The sequence below is a fragment of the Drosophila miranda genome, chromosome 2 (assembly GCF_003369915.1).
Source record: "Drosophila miranda strain MSH22 chromosome 2, D.miranda_PacBio2.1, whole genome shotgun sequence".
Taxonomy (NCBI): Eukaryota; Metazoa; Arthropoda; class Insecta; order Diptera; family Drosophilidae; genus Drosophila; species Drosophila miranda.
The window spans coordinates 26,203,086-26,223,503 of record NC_046675.1 but is presented as its reverse complement, the minus strand read 5'-3'; the positions used below and the strand labels follow the sequence as shown (position 1 = coordinate 26,223,503).

Genomic DNA, 20,418 nt, shown 5'->3' with positions numbered 1-20,418 from the left:
TTTTTCTTATTCCTTGCATTCCTTTTCGTACGTACGCCCCGTTACTTGCGCACTCTCTCTCTCTCTCTCTCTCTGTGTGCATACGCTAGCCCACTCTTACGCACACACACACTCACACGATCGCTCCCTCTCTCTCTCTCTCTCTCTGCGTCTCTGTGTCTCTCCCTCTGCAATTGCATTCCTGTTTCTCTCTCCACTGCCGCTGCCTGGCCTTCTACTCTTTCTCTTTTCGGGTCTCATGGCAAGAACTCTACGCAACATTCATTTACAAACCGAACGCAGCAGAAAGTGGAAGTGATCCTCTTCCTCTGATCATTCATCGTTGATCCGATCCGAACCCAGTGCGCGTTCTGTTTGTTGTTGTTTCATTTACCCGGAACATGACGTTGTTTCTGTTGTATCATAATAATAATAATAATACTGCTACTAATCGATCCTCAGTGAAACCTTAAACAAAGTTACAAATCGAAATGTTACCAACCAAGAAGTTCTGTGGAAAGATGTATCTATAAGATACAATCCGCTCACCAATGTTTCAAAACACACATACCAATGCATTTGGCGGACCACCAACCAAGGATTACAAACGAAATACCCGAATCATGACACAAATATAACCCCAGAAAATTAATCATTTCTATAAAATCACAAATGAAAAAATTTAAATACTATTTTCTGTTTCTATTTTTTTTTAAATTTGTAACTAAATTGCAATACAAAAACATTTCTTTCAAGTCATCTTTTTGTTAATTATTATTTAAAATATTTCACATGTTAAACATTTAACGTTTTCTTCAAAATCTCATTAAGTTTTAAGTGTTTCCCCATTTTTAAATTTGAAATTATCCATCATTCTTTAATTAACTAATTTATTATTCCAAAATTTCTTCTTTGAAGAACTGTTCTTTATTTAGTAATATTTAAAAAAAAGCCAAATTCTTTTAAAGCAACTTAAACGCTTATTACTAATTTATTAAGATTCAATTACGTTTTGCCAATTACATTATTAATCAGAAATTATATAACACAAATTATTACCGCCCAAACAAAAATACTTTGGATTACATTTCAAAATTGTTCAAGAGCCTTCAAAGCGTGGAAATGCGTAAGTTAAAAAGAATAAAAAAGAAAATCAAAATCTCCCATTTGGCAGGGAAATATAATTAATTTTGAACCCATTATGGTGCAAACATTTCTGCTTTCCTTCTTATTTGTTGCGACTTAAACTACCGCTAGCCACCCTTTACTGCTAAGCCGCACTGGGAAAAGGTGAGAGAAGCTGATGTTCTACTGCTGTCTCTTCCAGAATCTCAACTATGAAAATATTTGAAGAAAGATAGCAACTTTTTAAGGCGTTTAAGAAAAGATAAACCCAAATATTTCCCTTAATTTTGTTAACTATGATTCTTTCTGTGAATCTCTTCCTCTGTAATTGGATTTGTTCTGATTTGTCTCTCAAGTCTTTCCCTTCTAAGTAGAACCTTTTGTCTTATTTCTTCTGTTGTCCCCACACACGTTCATTCAATTTCTTTGCACTGTTTTGTTGGGGTTTCTACTTAAATGTAAATGTATAATTAAACAATAATAAGAATTCCATTTTGTTGGAAGCAATTTCATGACTTAGACAGAGATGGGCTGACAGAGCGCGATAGTAGGAGTGAGCGAGCGAGTGAGTGAGAGAAGTTCATTGAACGTCGGGGAGATTCGACGGTAGAGTCCGAAAAGTCAGAGCCACAACGAACCAAAAAACCAACTCGAGGTTTTGGGTCGACTGTCTGTCCGTTCCCAAAACGCTGTCTAACCATATAAAGTCTGTCTCAGAAAGTATCTGTCTGAATGTCTGTCTGTGTGTGCTGTTGAGTAATCGTACTCGCAGTTAGGGCGGACAGGTAGGCAGTCCAGTTTTACTGTGGAGGGGGGTAATGGGTTGGGGTACGCCTGGAAAGTGGGGTCGCACGTCTCAATGTCGATTGTTGAGCAATGCTAATCGCAATTTGTAGTCATTGTTTTTGTCATTTTTAAGCTGTTTTTTCAAAACAACAACCGCAAGAGTCAGTCTGGAACTGAGAAAAATATTTATGTGAAGGAAATCTTTTAAAGTTGGGACATTTTGGCGGAGGTTCCTTTTATAACGATTAAATGAGTTAATTAATTCAATTCAGTTACGTAATAATGATGTTGTTAGTGGGAGATTTTACTAAATAATAAGAGTAAAATATATTCAAATATTATGCAATGTTTAATAAATTTATTTATGTTATTTTGCTATGGATACCTGTTGAATCATCCTGTTGTTGTAGCATAAATGTATATTAAATTACATTGAATATACATTGAATTTAATTAATATTAATTTGTTCGAATCGAATCGGGCATTCGCTTATGGGAAACTTTTACAGCTGCTTGGCTCCACCTTTAAGGCTATATTCTATAATTCTAAAATACATTCACATTCAAATCAAATTAATGTGCAATTTAGAGGAAATGCAGTAAATGGATATTACGTAAAGGTGCTATAAAGGGGGGAAAAAGCTTAAGGGTGAATCAGAAAAAGGAGACACAAATCCATTTGAGGCGGGCAAATTCAATAAATGTTTGCCGCAAGTCAGACACAGGGGGGAGCAGAGGCAGACACGGATCACACCAACACTCTGGCAGAGCCGTTGCCTGGCAATAAACAGGCAGCAGCAACAGCAAAAGCAACAACAAAAGCAAGCATCATCATTTCTCTGACTGGCATTCTGTCAAACATGCAGCGACGTCGCCGTCAACTTTAACATTCGTCTTGGCTCTCCTCCGGGGCCCACCGCCGCTCTTTACGTTCCTCTCCTCTCGTTTCACTTTTATTTTCAACTTTGAATATCGCTACAGAGAAAGAGAGAGAGAGAGAGAGAGAGAGCGCGAGAGGGGGAGAGATTCTCAAGTACTATGGTTTTCTTGCTGATTGCACTCCCTGCCGCGCCGCGGCTTCCTTTGCCGCCTTCCTCTCTTTCATTTCCCATATTTCTACACAGTAGACGTCTCTCTATGGTTTGGTGGGGAAGCGTTTAGTGGGGGGAGGTGACTGTGTGACTGGAAGGCTGAAAAAATGCCTTGCACCCCACAAAAGCAACGGTGAAGGGGTTGCTGCTGCTGCTGTCGCGCTGTCTGCATGGTTTGACGTTGACGTTGACGACGGCGATGGCGACGGCGACGCTGAGGAGGCTGATGAAGGCCTGACGCCAATTCCTTCGGGTCCTTCTCTCCCGTTCTTCTTTCCGTGTCCTGCAAGTCTTGGAAAAGCTGCCGGCAATATCCGTCTGGTAGCTACAAACAAATTGATTATAATCGAAAATCCAATAAAGGTTTCAACTTCCGTAATCATCTGTAACGTTTTATTGCATTAAATTTACATTTTATTCACCATTTCCAGACAGACATTTCCGTTACTATTTCCTCCATTTTCTCTTTCCGACTCGAACTCTACAATCTCTCCAGAGCATTTATCCCTACCCACTTTCTGCGATACCAGAATATTCCACAGAACTCTTGAATTTCATTATCGTTTGAGTACAAAATGTGTTCTTTCCCTCAAATTCTACGTTGGGAACTCCCCAGAGAACCTGAGCATTCCAGCGTTTCAGTCCACACTCTGGAAAGAATCTTAAAAGATCAGAGCATTTTTCTTTCATTTCCATGTCTACAAACTCTCCAAAGCAACTACTAAGGAGCTACAGTAGTAAGGAACTTCCTCTATGGGTTATTTTCTATAATATTCCTAGTCTCCAATGCCTGATCAGTTTTGTTTGTCTGTCCACACTTTCCTTCTCTTCACTCCTCTCTCCATTCCATCCTTCTCTTCTGCCTTTTTCGTTCTCAAACGTAATCTCCTTTCCTGTTTTCAATTTCTATTAATGTTTTTTTTTCGATTTTTTTTTTGTCCGTGTTCCCATATATGTATATTTTTTTTTGTGTCTGCCTGGCAAGAACTTAAGGATGTTATCCTTTTGGGGAAGGCTGAGACTTTTTCTGAGACAGAGGCACACACACATACAGAGAGACAAACAGACAGAGACAAGACAGTGACACCGTGAGTGTAATTTTTTTCGCATTTCTCATAAACCCGACCAGACGACAATCAGAGCACTCCCTCCACCCCACACACCACAGCACAGCACACCACACACACACACACAACCCAACCCCACCCCTGAAGAGTGGAACTTTGGCCCCTTCCATCTGGCTCTGCTGCCGCTCTTCTGTCGCTCCTCCGATGCCTATGTCGCCGCTCCGCTCTTTCTGCACTCTGCATATGCAATTAGAGTATCTCTATGGCTGGATTTTTTTCCCTCGAGGGAGGGAGAGAACTTCCCACGATCCTGGCTTGGACTTTTGTACTTTTGCGCAAGACAGTTTTTATTTTCTTTTTATGTGTGTGGAGTGTCATAAATACTTTTAATTAACTGGAAGTGCGTGTGTTCATATGTATGTGTGCGTTCCTGCCTCTATCCATTTCTGTTTGTTTGTGTGTGTGTGTCACTCCCTCTAGATCCAGTCATCGGTGAATTCACTAGCTACCGGGTGACTACAAATACTATTTCTACGAGTTAAAAGGTAATTTCGAATTAAATATAAAAGTAAATAGCTGATGTTATTCAATATGAAGCTCTTCAAAATTAACTTTTTAACTGTGAAGCTCTTTTCTTTGTTTTCCAGATACATGTACATATGTATAGTACATAGTATTATGATACTTTTCCAAAGAAATAGTTAAATTAGTTAACTATTTAACTTGTGACTGGTTCGACGTTCGATTCCACGAAGAAAGCCTTAATAGGTTAGCGGTAGGCGGTGAAGTAAGTGGTCTACCACTACCTCCTGCTTTCCATATGTGAGATAGATCTCTCTCTCTCTCTCTCTCTCTCTCTCTCTCTCTCTCTCCCACAACCCCTTTTGCTTCTGTGCGTGATCCGTTTTTAAGGCGTATTTACCATAATTTGCTTGATTTTTATTCCTTACGTCTGCCTTTGTGTTATAATTTTTAGGGCCACAGACGAGTGACAATACAGGGGCATAGATAACCCCCACTACCCGTGCCCGTGCGCTGTGGCCTGAGCATATATTTGAGCAGATGTTATTTCACGCAGTTTTTTCTGTGGATCAATGAACTTTCGGAGTTATCCAAAAGTTGGGTTTTAGAAACATTTTTGCATCTGCATGAAAATTGGCAACGTTGCTGCCTCCGTCTCTCAAGTAGCAAGGCAAGAGCATGCAACACTTGGTCCACAACAGATAAAGATATGGGGTCCACAAAATGGTTGTTGTTGTGGGTGCGGTAACAGCGAGTGCACGTCATCGACCACTTCCGTTTTGAGCATTTCGTAGCCGGCATTTGACTGTGTTGAGTGGAGGGATTGGGGAGGGGGTTTCCGTGTCCCAGTCCGAGTCAGAGTCTGGCTTCCACATGCCACAGCTTACAATACGTTCCACACACGCCCGCTGTTATTTTCTCTCTCTTGTCTGTGGCCAAGAGAACGAAAATGTTGAAATGTTAACATAAGTTAGCTGTAAGAGATAACAAATGTTAAATAAGTTGTTCTTCTCTTATTTTACTTCCTAATTGTTGAAACAATGCGGAAAATGTTATAGAATCAATCACCTATTTGTTCGCCAAAGTTCCGTTCTAAAATTATCTATGAGAACAAATATATTTGAACAATTTCATCATTCCATTAGCTTTTATTTTAAAGGTGTAAAGAAGAACATAAGGTATAAAAACTTCCAATCGCAGGTTTCTTCTATCTATGGAATGAAGTGAGACCACTTTTGCTTACAAAAAATTCTCCAGCAACATGCTGCGCGGATTGTGCAACATTCGCCAGCAACATGGAACAGAACTAAAAACAGAACATTTGCACAGGGCAACATTTGAAATACACCTGTAAACAAAGAAATATATAAAAATGTATGTTGTGATATCTCTCTATTATCTCTCTATTATATAAAAAGTTTTGGTACGTTTTACTCACTCTTACTCATATCGGCGTGACAGTGGTGAGTGTAGCGAGTGGGGGTTTGCGCACGAACGAAGCGAGTGTGTGGGGGGCTTGCCCCCAGTCAGTAAATATAAAGCTACAACTGTTCCTCACTGGTAGTCGTGTTTTCTGTTTGTTGTTGCTGCTGATTCGCCGACGATGTCGCCGTGGTCGCCGCTGCCGCTCTCGCCGTCGCGAGTGAGTAGAAGAAAACGAAAAGCGACAGCTACAAAAAAGAATACAAGTGACGTCACGGAATGGGGAGTATAACTGCCGGTTGCAATAACAAAAATACTACAAAAATCACATCTCCGCCCGCCGCCGCCGCCGCCGTACTGTTGCCTCATGGATTACGTTTTTCGTCAGAACCAGTCTTACGTTCGGCGTAACGGTGGAAGTTACGTTTTCTCTGGCCCAAAACTAACGTAACGCAACACGCTCTCTCTCGCTGTGTCTTTTGGTTTAATTCTCCCTCTCTCTCTCTCTCTCTCTCTCTGTGTTTCTCTGTGTGGATTTTGTTGGTTTTTGCCGGTTGCTGCTGTCGTCGTGGCTGCGACTCCAGGCGGCACTTTTCGTTTACGTGGTGGCCCATGAAGTTCGGTGCGCTCCGTTTCGTCTCGCTGTATCCTCCCCCCACACCCGCAGCATGTGAGAAAAAACTGGGCAAAGAAAAGAAAAAAGAAACCAATCAAAAAACCAAAAGACTGCCCTGCAAAAACACTACAACCGTAATTATTTAAATAGTAATATTAGTAAATAGTTAGAAGTGTGCGCGCGCGCGTGTAACAGTTATGTGATATCTACAACAAAAACAACAACAAAAACAACAACAACAACAACAACAACAGCAACAACAACAACAACAACAAAACCCCAACCAACAAACCAACAACACGAATGAGTAATTTTTGTAACTGCTGACGTCACACACCGCACGCCCCGTCTGTCGCCATCGTAGTAAAAATTTCCCACACTCTCCAAACCCACCCACTCACGCACTCGCTCGCACACACACCCGGAACAAACACCCCCGCATCGTACACATGTTGAGAAGGAACATTTTTGCGCATTAGAAGAGGTGGAAGAGAGAGGAGAGTGTGGAGTGTGGAGTGCTGAGTGCAGAGAAGAGTGAAGGTGGAGCAGAAAGAAGAACCGTACCAGAGTGACGGAAGAGAAAGAAAGATCATCAGCAGCACGAAGAAAAACTGCAAATATGTATATGAAACGTGTGTGATATTCAATGGGAAAGAAGAGGAAGCAGAGCGGCAAAGCAGTGGTAGCGGAAGAAGTGCTGCCAGCGACAACGTAGGCAGGCAGCAGAGGTGAGAGCAGCAGACCGGCATTGGTGGTGTTGTGTGTGATATATAAAAAACCGAAATATGTGAAACGGCGAAAGGAAAGGAGAAAGCAGAAATCAACGGAAGCAAACAAAATAAAACCAATAGAAAAGGACGAAAATAAGTCTGTCCAAAAATTCCAATTTATAGGTGCGTTCAGCTATAAGTGTTTACTTAATAAAAAGCGGAATGAGAATTCCTCTCAATTAATCATTATTGCAGAGTTTACTTTTCTCATACAATGCCTAAAGCACCCATAATAACCTTTAAACGTACTGATATTATATAGCCACCCGAGGCGGCACTCCCCAATGTGACAGGGTTCCCGCCGCTCTACTTGAAATACCTGGAGATAACGTCCCCAGAAGTAATGTGTTGTCCATCATTTTAATGTTTGTTTAAAGCAATCGTGAGTGAGAGAGGAATTATATTCCGGCGCCATAAGCTTTCCAGTTGTAACTGCTACTCGAAGAGTAGCCTAAGTAGAACACTCTTTTTAACCCTTGAAACACTTGTGGACTTGCGAATCATGTAAAGGGTGTCGTAACCACAAAAATTCATTAGTTTGTTTCATTTAAATTAGATCTTTACCCTTGAGTATAGCTGCCTATTTTCCTAATCCTGGTTACAGGAAAACCCTTGAGTTGGAATCTTTGAGTTACGTATTTTGTGAAATTAGTTTGACTTTTATCAACATTTTCCGGGGCCTAATCTAATACATATGTACCACCTAATCGCGTGTATGTACAGAGAACAGTCTCGGACATTCATGTACATACATGCTCAATCACTGGTACACGCGTACCGTCTGCGGCATTGCTCGAATGTGCTCGGATGTGGACGATGTGTGGCCCCTGTTATCATGCTGCCAGTCATATATTCGATTGAATCTTATGCGTCATCATTCCAGTGGGCAGGCCGTTAAATATACTCTGTACATATGTACTGCATTTCTATGTATCTTGGGGGTACACAATAGCATGGGGTACTTCCCCGAACTGTGGAAACCCTACAGACCAGAGACCATCTGCTTGGCCGGCACCGGCATTGGAATTGGGTTTGGTTTCCATTCCCACCATATATTCGCCATTCGAATCTCTTTTTGTTTTGCAATATGTAGGCGAAATATATTTGCGACGCATTTTATAAGCCACTTTGCTCTCACTCTCCGTGGATCTCTTTTACTCTCTCTCTCTCTGCTGTAAAGCCCATTTTGCAATTATTTTTAACTTTCTCAGGCGCGACTTGGACTTGACGGGGTAGTGTTAGATTACACTGTAGTGTTGGTTAACAGTGTACTGTAAGGGCCACCTTTTCTGTCTCACGTGAAAATAGTTAGGTTTTGTATCGGAGACCTCCGCTATCGCAGTTGATTGGCAGTTTTGGGTTAAGCTTACAATTATTGTGGGCAAACGACTAGTGAAACCGTAAAGAGCATTAGGCTAAGAGTAATTGGTAATTGGCTTATGCTAAAGCCGCAATAGAATCCACAAGAATGGCAATGTGTATTGCATCTGTCAGCGGCTAGAAAGAATAACAGCTGTTATTCCTACGAGAGAGACTCTCAGCATCCGATACACACACGCACACCTGCACTAAATTCTCTCTCACTCACCAACACAGGCACCGTGGGATGTTTGACGGCGCGCAATACACAAAAATCGTGTTCTGCTCAATGGCTACAATCGTTGTTGTTTTTTTTTTGTGGATGGTGCTTAACACCTTATAGTATAGTACTCGTCCATACATACATATGTATATATGTATGTATGTAGTACATACTTGTAGTAGGAACTGTTTTTATTTTTTTTTTTTTTTTTATTGTATTTGCCTCTACTTTTTCCACTGCGCATGCAAAATGATGTGCAAAAAGAAAGCGAAACTTTTTTACGCCACAGCAGCAGCGGTGCTTGTTGTGTAGGTGCTGATGTGTGTATGTGTGTTGGAGCGCTGCTTGGAGCCTATGTGTGTGCGCAGAACGGCTTTGAGGTGTGTGTGTGTGTGTGTGTGGACAGCGGTGCTTTCTTTTTATTAGTATGTGTGGCTGTGCTTCTGGTTGAGTTCCATTAAATATTTGTAAATTCATAATTAAATGCATAATTAATGCAGTGTAAATAGCATTGTTAATAAATGAATAACTGTAAATGTCATGCCTGAAAGAGATCATGGATTGCTGCTTAAACAACCGTTATGTTTGCAATATTAATCCAGGAAATTAAGAGCGGATATATTTGCTGCAGCGCCTTGGGGCCAGTGCAGAGGGAGATATCACACACACACACACACACACACATAAGATGACCAAAGGAATGCATACCTCCACCTTGTATACACTACACCTTGCAAACTGCTTTTCTCCTTCTGGCTCTTCATCTCGTTTCTTTTTCTCCCCTTCGTTTTGTTACCTTTACTAATTTGAAATAAACACAGAGGCGAGACAAAAAGAAAGACCAGAGCAGAGAGAGAGAGAGAGAGAGAGAGAGGACGCATTGCGTGCCTTGAGCCGCTTGACTGCTTATCTCTCTGCCTACGCCACTGCTTGCTTGGTCCCGCTATTTACTTGGGCACCGCCACAATTTTCTAGCCTTTATTCTTCTCCCAATAGGGAGAGGAGAAGAAAAGGCAGAGAACAGAACCGAAGCAGAAGAGAGCAGAGCAGAGTCGGTCTATGCGCTCTGTTTATTGAGAAAAAAAAAAACAACGAAATAGCGCATGAAAACTAACTGCAATAGTGTATCGAATGTTATTTACCCCTTTGTAGTAAAACTCGATATCAAATGTGATACATTTTTGGAGACCCATTATACTGATTATTATTAGAAATGCGAATCATGTGACTGAGGATTTTTACCAACATCTAATTATTGTATTAGTACATATCCCCACTCTTGGCAAGGGTATATAAAGCACTGTTGTTGTTTTCTTGTTATTTACATTTGCTGTTCGTTGTAGGCCACATTTTCCACGATTTTTCATGTACATTTCCCTGTTTGCATAATGTTATTTTCCTCTCAGTCTCTCCCACCTTTGCCTGTCATTTGCTTTGCTTTTGTGTCTTTGTATTTGTCGCTGTTAGATAAATATTAGATGAGATGACGGACAAGTGCACTTAGAAGTTGTTTCTTACGATATTCGAGGGCAGGTACATTTTGAGAGGTCAACAGATACAGATACAGATACAGATACAGATCATTGGAGGAAGAGTTTCCAGATACAAATTGGTGCCCCCGCACCTTCTTGTGCACTTGTGTTTTTCTTGCCAAAACTTCGTATTCTTCTTGTTGCTGCAGTAATTTTATACGTTTCACTGTAATTTTATATGCGAAATATTTCACAAAAATATTTCCAGCTACTTGTTTTGCATTTTGCGTGCGGGGATCAAAAGAAATTTTAAATTGAAAATCTCAATCGGCTGGGAGGACCAAGACCTACCTGGGAGGATGCCCCGAACCCTTTTTGTTGTTTTTTGTCGACTGCCTCTCTGTCGTCATTCACCTTTTGTCCAGCCCCCATGATTGTGCACCGACCAACAGTTCTTCTTTTGGAACCAAAGAACATGAAGCGCGGTAGTGGGAGAGTGGGAGAGAGAGTATACAATTTCCTTGTAGAAGATTTGAATTACCTGGAGTGTTCGTTCGTCTGTAAGCAGATACCGTTTTTTCTGCACACATGGGGACACACACACTCACACACAGCTACACTGAAATCATTACGAAGCGAAGCTTTTTTTAGTTTTTGAAGAGGGTGGCGGAGGAGGAGTTGAGTTGCCGCCAACGCCACCTTGGAATTTAGTCGAAGGGAGAAAGAGAGAGCGGGGAGAGAGACAGGCACTGGGTAGAGGAAATGGTTATAAATGTTTGCATTTCATTCGCAAAAGGCTTGCAGAACGCTCGCTATCGTAAACGAAACTTTCAATGACACAAATTGAAGACAATATTATAATATTTGTATCTTATTTGATTCGATTGATTGTTTCCAAGTCTATCTATTTATATTTCCTTGGCTTTTGTAGGGGTATTTGGCCCCACTGTGCAGAGGCAGTGTGTTGTCTACCTGCCGCCTGCCGTGCACGGTGGCTTCCATTTCTTTGCAAATTTCAGCAAATTCCACTCGAAATTTTAGTTGACTTTCGGGTTCATGTTACACACACACACACATTTATGTGTTGTCCCAACCCCTCTTTGTTACTCTCTGTTACCCCTTCCCTTCTGTTGATTTTAAAAGTTTTTGGCCGAGGGTCCCTCCCGTTAATTCCAGTAGAGAAGATCTATGCAAATGAACGTTGCATGCATCCCACAGTGGATGGGTATACATGCTAATTGCCACTCTTTTCTTTTTAGTTGTATTTTTACGCTTTTTTGAGCCTTTCAATTTGTTCCTATTGCTGTCTGTCTTTGCCATCGTCCATTCATGGTTCAGGTCTCTCAAATGGGGCCAAGACATTCTTCTAATGAACTTAAGAACAGGGCTTATACCAGCCAGGGAGAACGGGCAGGGCACGGGCTCGACTTTTGCCAGAAGCGTTTCAAACTGAGAGCTTCAGCCCCAGCTCCAGCTCCAGCCCCAGCCCCAGCCACAGCCGCAGTAATAACGTTATATTTTTTTTTTTACCTGTAGATTTGTCTTGTTTCTTCCATCTTCTTTTCGCCTTCGCTTTTTGCGTTTCTTTCACGCTGTGTTGGCCTGATAGAGCGGAGCGGAGGGGGGGGTGCCTCCTATTGATTGTTTAATATTTTGTGCCGGGTTTATTGACATTTTGTGCGGGGCTCGCGAGCGAGTGTCTTCTTCTTGTAGTGTTCCGAAATAGTTTCGGCATGCTTCAGAGCCGCTTCTTGCAAACCAAAAAGAACAGTCCGCAATCCCCAATCCGGTTCGTTTTTTTCGTTTCGTTTCGCTTCGTTTTGGGGCTTAGACATTTTGAGAGTGTGTGCCACTCTTTGTTGTGCGCTGTGAGGGTTTTTTAATTTGTTTTTTAATTTAGTTCCTGTGTGAATATTTGAATATTTTGTACTTCTTATCATCAGGTTTTCTGTGGTTTTTGGTTGCAATTTGTTTGATATGCCACAAAAGCGATTACTGTGGAAAAGAATGCTTATATTTGTAGATAGATGTCTTGGGAAACTCCCAGACTTCAGACTCTGAAAATATTTTATCTTAGAATACATTTCATATTTAAACAATATATTTGCCACAAATTTGATATACTATTAGGCAGTATTTAAAACCAAAAGATTTAATTTAAAAACGAGTATGGGTGGGTACCGCAGTAGTCGAAACCATCCACCTTGTATTTACCTGTTTTCTCTTGTTTTTCGATTTGTGTGATAGTCGTGAAATTGTTTTTCTTTTCGCCTTTGCCTCTCGCATTTATTTGCATTTCCTTCTACGTTCTCTCCGTTCATTCGTCCGTTCTTTCGCTTGTTGTTTTGCATTTTAATTTTTGTTCGAAAAACAACAAAATCCAAAGAAAACCAAATACAGATCAAAAGTTTAATGTGCCAAATGCATAAAATATAGCAGCAAGCAGGTCATACAATACATATGTGCATAGGTATATATTTAATCTGCACTATAAAACCTATATTTAACCTTTTTCCTCGTAGATAACAACAATATTAAATCTTTTTTCTCTTTTTCTACTCTTATTTTACAGATGTGAAGAATCCCTAGGTGCTAATTTAGTTGATAAGAGCAAAAGAAGCAGAGAGAGAGAGAGAAAGATAACATACACACACACACATAGAGTACAATATTAACACTGCTATCAACGCCAAGTAAATTTCAAACTGGGTGGCAACCTTTTGTTCGAGCGGGCACCCAAAAGTATGCAACAGGAAAACCCCAGCCACGACTAAAGAGAGAGAGAGAGAGAGAGAGCGAGAGCGAGAGCGGTTATTATTTCTTCTTTCCCCTGCGGATAACTGCAGCCGAAATGTCCAAATATTTCGTGCCTGTTGTACCAAACAGCAGCAGCACAAACGGAAACAACAGCAACGGCAACACCACACAGCGGCAACAACAGCATTATGGTACAGGTGCCATCAGCACAGGTCACACTTTTGTGGCACGAAAACTCAACTATGACATATTGGGGGGAAGCGGCGGCACAAACCACAACAACAACAATATTGTGATCAAAAGCGAAATGCTGGATCTGGACTACGACCATGGCTTAAGCAGCAGCGACAGCAACAGCAACAGCAATAGCAACAGCAACAGCAACAGTGGAGTGGCCGCACACCTGAGGGATCATGTGTACATCAGTCTGGACAAGATACCCGCAACAGTGGTCAATGCCCAACAGCAGCAGCTGCCACAGCAACAGCAACGGGGTGGCAGTGTGACCAGTAAATCGAATGATATCACCAAGTACTACAAGGTACTGTAGAGTCGTACTATACAACCATTCTGAACCCTACCATTGTATAACCCTTTCTCCTGCTCTTCCAGGTCAAGCGCCGGCCGCAGCCCGTCACCGATGAGATACATCCGAAGAAGCAAGCGAAGCAGGGCCTTCTGCATCAGACTGTTGGCTATCAGAAGCATGCTGTGGCCAACAGTACGCCCCAGCATCAGGAGCAACAGCCACAGCATCCACAGCACCGCCGCCACCACCAGCATCACGAGCACGAGCTAGATATAGAGGATGATGTGTCGGAGAGAAGCGGCGGCAAGCCGTCGGCTACGCAACATTCGTTTGTGCTGACAACGCCCCAACAGCAGCTGTCCGCCTCAGCAAGCAGCTCATCGGCCGGCGATCGCAATCGGGCCGATACCTCGTTGGGTATATTGACCAAAAAGTTTGTCGATCTGCTGCAGGAATCGCCCGACGGCGTTGTCGATCTGAACGAGGCCTCCAACCGTCTGCGCGTGCAGAAGCGTCGCATCTACGATATCACCAACGTGCTCGAGGGCATCAATATATTGGAGAAGAAGTCCAAGAACAACATCCAATGGCGGGGCGGACAATCGATGGTCAGCCAAGAGCGCTCGAGGCGCATAGAGGCCGAATCCGAGCGTCTGGAGCATCGGGAGAACGAGCTCAATATGCGCCTAGATCAGATGCGGGACGAGCTGGCGAAAATCTCCAAGGAAGTGGAGAATGCCGGCGGCATGGCATATGTGACGCAAAACGATCTATTGAACGTGGATCTGTTCAAAGATCAGATTGTGATTGTAATCAAGGCGCCACCAGAGGCCAAGCTTGTGGTGAGTACACGGAGGGAAAGGAAAAAAATCAAAAGTAAAAGAGAGTGGGTTTTTCTATGGGTTTAAACAATGTTTTGTGTGTAAAAGGGTTTTTAAATGATATTAGTAGACGGTAATGACGGCTGGTAAATGCATCAAAAAGTAACCAGGCGGACACCAGTTGGAAATGTGAAAGTTTTAAACAATATCTTTTCCTATAAAGAGCGAAAGAATTGAATGTGCTGTCAGAACGCCGTAACAGTGAGCTGTAGCCGAGAGCGGCCACAGGCTGTTAACGGAGAGCGGTTACAGGCTGTTAACAGAGAGCGGTTACAGGCTGTTAACGGATAGCGGTTACAGGCTGTTAACGTGGAGTATTAACAGCGCTGTTGTTGTTTGCTCTGTTAGAGCTGCTGCCCAGAACAAGTAGAAATCAATGGAAAAGGAGGTTTTAATGTTTTTTATAATTCTTTATAATTGATTCGAACAAAGCAAGAAGCAAAACAAAGCAGAAGGTATGATGCCTCTATGGACCAAGCCGTGATAGATGGAAATTCGAGAAATAAAAGTATTTCAAAGCTGCCTTTGAAGGAATTAGATTAAGTAATGATATTTATACATTTGGTAACCTTCAATGAGCACTGAAGTGAAAAACAGTTGCGATTGTCAACCGATTTCCAATCCCAATTGAAAATCGCCCCAAAACTTATTCCTACTGCAATATAGCAGAGAAAGAAGGCCATTTATTTTGTATTTAGTTGGGCTATTTGGCGTAATATAGTTCCTGTATACCACACAGACTGCAAACGACGTCAGAGTTTTCTCTTGTTGTAGGGGGCAGTGTGTGCTTCTTCTTAGCGTCTGCATGCCATTAAACGTGGCGCTTATTTATAGACTCCCGTCGCAAGCCCACACGGCAGCAGACGAGCAACGACGCGACACAGCGAGAAATGGCGAGAAATGGAACACACACAGGGAGGTATTAGGGTACACCCCACAACCACCAGCCTCCCAGCGCCTACATTTTGATATCAAGTAAATTTTGTATTCTGCCCTGCCAAGAGAGAAAGTGAGAGAGAGTGTTTCTCCTGAATCTTTTGGGATTCAGCACTATTTATAAATATACATATTAAATGCTTAATGTTTCCGCTCGCCTTGAACTGTTTAATGAACTCGAACTATACCTCTCCTCCACGGAGGCCAGGCCCCAACATAATTCGCTAAAAAGTTGGGTTAAAACATTCTGTCTGTTTGCAACAATCTGGCAGCGCTTTTAGTTGCCAAAAAAGAATTCAATAAAACTAAAAAAAATGGGGAAAAGAAGAGACGAAGAAAGACGAGAAAAGGCGCAAAGCAAAAGCAAAAGCAAAATATCATTTCTAAAAATACTCGAGAGGCAACAAAAAAAAGTTGCTCATTCTCATTCTCGAGCTTCATTTGTATTTCTTTTCTCTTACGCTATGGATCGGTTCGGTCGGCGACCGCTTAAAATTGTAGTCCCCCCTCCCTGGGTACCGCCCATCGACTACCAGAAAGATCTGTTAGTTTCTCGTTTTTTTTGTGGTTTTTTTTTTGTGTAGAACCTCTTAATAATTGCAACATTTCTTTCCTCCTTTTTCCAGTTGCCCAACACAAAGTTGCCGCGTGAGATTTACGTGAAGGCCGAGAACGGGGAGATCAATGTCTTCCTCTGCCATGACAATTCGCCGGAGAATTCGCCAATCTCCTCGGGCGCTGGTTATTTCGGGGCACCGGGTGCCGGATGTGTGCGTACCGCAACATCGACACGACTGCACCATCTGACCGGCCAGCGAATGAACGATCCGCTCTTCAACAATATAGATGCAATAAGCACGAAGGGGTTAGGTAAGGATATACCCACAAAAGGATATACTCCCTTTGGACACGACAACCACACTCAGAGCTAATATTTTCCTACACAGGTCCCACACCATATCGCTCGGCCCAGCGTAACCTCAGCAAATCGATTGAGGCCGCCGCCGCTGCACAGCAATCCTCCCAGCCTGAATATAATAACATTTGTGATATTGCGATGGCCCAGCAGCAGCAGCAGCATCATCCTCAGAACCAGCAAACCGAAGACGATGATGTGGAAGCGGAGCTTCAACAGCTGGTGCCTACGCTCACCCATCCGGTGGTGCGCAGCCATCCGTACGGCCAGCAACAGCTTCACCATCAGCTGCATAACTCCATCCAGCAGCTGTATAGCAGCTTAACCGAATCCTCTCCCACCACGCCCACGACAAGGCGTCGGGCGGCAGCAGAAGCTGCAATTGCCGCGGGACATCCCACAGCAACAACCACAGCAACCACTACGCTTAATAGTCATAACAGCAGCAGTTCCCAACCTCCCACAATAGGCTACGGCAGCAGGAGCAGTCAGCCACCTCCTCCACCTCCACCGCACCACCATCATCAGCAACAGCAGCAGCAACGACGTAGCGATGTGCCTATGTATAATTGTGCAATGGAAGATGCCGCCACCACAACAGAAACAGCAGCAGCCACAAACCGAGATGCAGCGACAGCATCATCATCTTCCTCCTCCTCCTCCCTGCATATGCAGTTCGCGGCAGTGGCTGGGAACGAGGGGAGCCACAGCGGCAGCGGCAGCGGCAGCGGCAGCTATGGCGGCAACCTGTCCGGCGCTGGCGCCAGTGCGGATCATCAACAGCTATACATCCAAAATCGCCATAACCTGCCTCTGCCGCTCAGTATGGGTGACTGCGATGCGAGCAACAACAGTAGCAATGTTACGCTTCAGGGCCTCGATGCTTTCTTCAATGAAATGGGCCCGGACTGTAAGTACAACCCCACACCCAAGCCACCCACCTGCAAACCCACAAGAACAGCTGTCATCGTCATACGATGCCAACTTCGTGTTCGTGCTTGCTCGTGCGCTCGCTCATTCATGTACATCATTCATCACATGAGGCAACAGTAACAGCAGCAACAGCAAAAGCAACATTTCTGTCTTTCCTCTCTCTCTGTACTGTTAAATGTAAATAACATTAGTTTCTATTAACAGTTGAGGGAACGACTCTCTGTAAAGTTAACTTATGGTGTACAGTGGTGAGATCTGTTTAACAGTGAGAGAGAAATCTGTAGCGTTAACACTATCTGTGAGTGCATCACACCGCTATACGTTCAACACTCGATTTGAGGCCCTCTTGTCAAGAACTTATTCTGTGACCTGCGTAACATTTAGCCACATCACAGTCTGAGTTCTTGCTGAGCGTGAACTCGACAACCAACATGAGTGAATAACCCCCAAAAACATTTAAAAGTGAAAGTGAATTCCAAAGTTTTTTATTTAAAAGTGAAAGAAGCGATGTTTATACTTAAGTAACCTCAAAACCCCTCCCAAATTCCAAAAACATTTTCGTACGAGTTTTAAGTTTTTGTTTTATTTTTGTTAATTGCAAAAAAAATTTTGGCCAACGAGAATCAGTTCAAAATTGAAACATTTTAATTTTCATAATTTGTTTGGGTAAAATGGTTCTTAAACAATAATCTATATCTGAGAAATGGTTATAGTAATGCATATATGTACTATAAAGAGTTTTTGGTTTTAATTTTAATTTTTTTTTCTTTCTTTTTTAACATACATTCCACATCCCATACATACCATAAATTCACTCGCACGCACCCATACACATATGTACATTCATTCTGTTCATATCCCAACAAAAAACACTTAAAAAAAAAGAAACAAATGTGATAATATTTGTGTATAAATTTGTATATATGTATCGTTAAAAAAACCCCGACGCCTCGTCTGAAATATATATCGTCCTCGTGTCAAATTCATTTTGGAACTGAATTCTCGTGGGTCTGCACTGACAACACTGACCATTTCCAGGGCCAATTGTTAATTTTGCGATTGAAATTTTGTAGCACCATGAGATTCAGCTCTGGCGTGAATTTCAAACATGCATCCACAACATCTCTCGCCTCGCCTCGCCTCGCCTCGCTATATCTACTCTATCTCTCTGTCTATATATGTGTTAATACTGAATATACAGAATATACTGAAGGGAACCGAAATCGCATTGAAATAAGTTCTGATATTTACATACAACTTTTCTTTACAGACTTCAGCCATGATATGGCCTTTGTGTCCATCAATCCGCCGGATGATAATGAGTATCCGTATGCGCTCAATGCAAACGAGGGTATCGATCGTCTGTTTGACTTCGGTTCCGAACCCTACGAACCCTAAGAGGAGACACATCCCCACACACACACACAAACACACATATATATCATAAAATATATATACAAAATTCTGGGATTCTGGGGGTGTTTATAATTTAAAATTATATACAAAAAATGGCAAACAAAAGAAAAAAGCAGAAACAAAACCAGCACATTACAAATTTATTAATAAATTATATAAATTGCAAAAACTACAAAACACAAAAAAAAACAAAATATATAAGAGAAAACAAAAATCAGCAAACTTAATGAAACTAAGTTGTGTGTAAAGTTTTAAGCGTAAAGTTATACATTTAAATTTATAACCCAAAACTAATTTAAGCAAAAAAAACCTACTCTACGAAGAAAACTCAGCCTCACAAAAGAAAAATAAGCAAACATTTTATAAAAACCAACATTTCAATTTTAGCCTTTAAAAAAATATGCAAGAAGGAGAATCAGGAATAAGCGGTATAAGAATAGGCAACACGATATACACGTTTATATAAGTTCGAATACTTCCTACTCTCATCCAGGAACCTATTTCGGACTAGAACTGTCTGTAAATTACTAAAAACACACACACATAATTTTTAAAAAGAAAACAAACCTAGTAATATATATAAAATCTATATATATATATATAGAACCTAAACAATAAAATGAAAATCAATTTCAAATTGTAAAAAAAATACGAATGTTGAAATTTGCTTCAAAATTTCCAACAGAGCAAGAAGATAAAGAAGACACACAACTTGGGCCCCACTTCTCTCTGAAAAACTCCCCCTTAAAACAGTTTTTAGTTACGCATGAAACCCCCTTCTCTCTACTCAGCCGTTGTCTCTTCTGTAATTTATTCATTGGCCTGCATGGATTGATTTTTAAATTATTATTATTAAAGCTAAAACTATTGTACCATAATAATTTGTTATTGTTATACAATTTAAGCTATAAACACACCAACACACAACACAACATGGGCCCAATAGCAGTTTGTTCATACTAGAAGCCAAATCATCCCACAAGCAAACCACTTAACAGAGTCAACTACAAGTACATAAATACCTATTTTACCTATTTAAACTCTCGCCTAGAAGTTAAACTAAACCATTAAAAGCAACAAAAAACCAACAAATCATAAAATTGTATAAAGAAGCAACAACAAATAAACACGGAAAGAGAAACCCAACAGAAAAAACCACAACCTCTATATAATTGTAATTTAATTTTTGTAAATAAATAAAAAAACACAAATTTTGTTAGGTACTTTTCTTTTCTTTCCAAAACACACAAAAAAAAAACACCAGAAAAGAAGCAAAAATATACATATTAGAAGACAAAAAAAAAAAAATAAACAAAGAACTTGAAAATAAACAAAAAAAGTTTTAAAATCAAAAAACTAATGGTTTTATTCAAATCCATTCTCTATTAAAATGTTGGCGATCAATCAGAGCGCCTGTCAAGCCGGCGAACATGATTCTGAACATGATTTCCGTTGCCAATCATTTTCGGCCCTACCACCTGTCTGAAAAAATTCAAATGTTTCGAACGGGCTGGCAATGTTGAACATGTGTTCTGTCTGAGTGCTGTGTTTTTTCCGGGTGGCAGCCTGCCGATTTGCGCGAGTTGAGCACAGTTTGAAAGCAATTGGTCAATAATAT

At 41.4% G+C, this 20,418-nt stretch overlaps 1 protein-coding gene and 1 long non-coding RNA gene across 5 annotated transcripts in view; one reads left to right on the top strand and one right to left on the bottom strand.

Annotated features, from left to right (window-relative positions):
* The window catches only part of LOC108155659 (transcription factor E2f1), a 42,868-nt gene extending 22,912 nt beyond the window's left edge, over positions 1-19,956 (top strand). For 2 of the 4 annotated variants that reach the window (XM_017286620.2, XM_017286619.2), the window contains exons 3-7: positions 13,005-13,730; positions 13,802-14,560; positions 16,162-16,405; positions 16,483-17,361; positions 18,655-19,956. In XM_017286620.2, coding sequence (XP_017142109.1) covers positions 13,284-13,730; positions 13,802-14,560; positions 16,162-16,405; positions 16,483-17,361; positions 18,655-18,782 — 2,457 coding nt within the window. In that variant the 5' untranslated portion in view covers positions 13,005-13,283 and the 3' untranslated portion in view covers positions 18,783-19,956. Of the gene's footprint in view, positions 1-903; positions 1,106-6,517; positions 7,502-13,004; positions 13,731-13,801; positions 14,561-16,161; positions 16,406-16,482; positions 17,362-18,654 lie in introns of those variants that run through there. The other 2 variants (XM_017286621.2, XM_017286618.2) reach the window with 2 other exon arrangements.
* LOC108155663 lies at positions 3,012-6,097 on the bottom strand. The gene is made up of 3 exons (XR_001775058.2): positions 6,009-6,097; positions 5,639-5,918; positions 3,012-5,544 (listed from the first exon to the last, which is right to left on the bottom strand). It is a non-coding gene; the product is annotated as an uncharacterized LOC108155663 (long non-coding RNA).
* Positions 19,957-20,418: the final 462 nt, after the last annotated feature.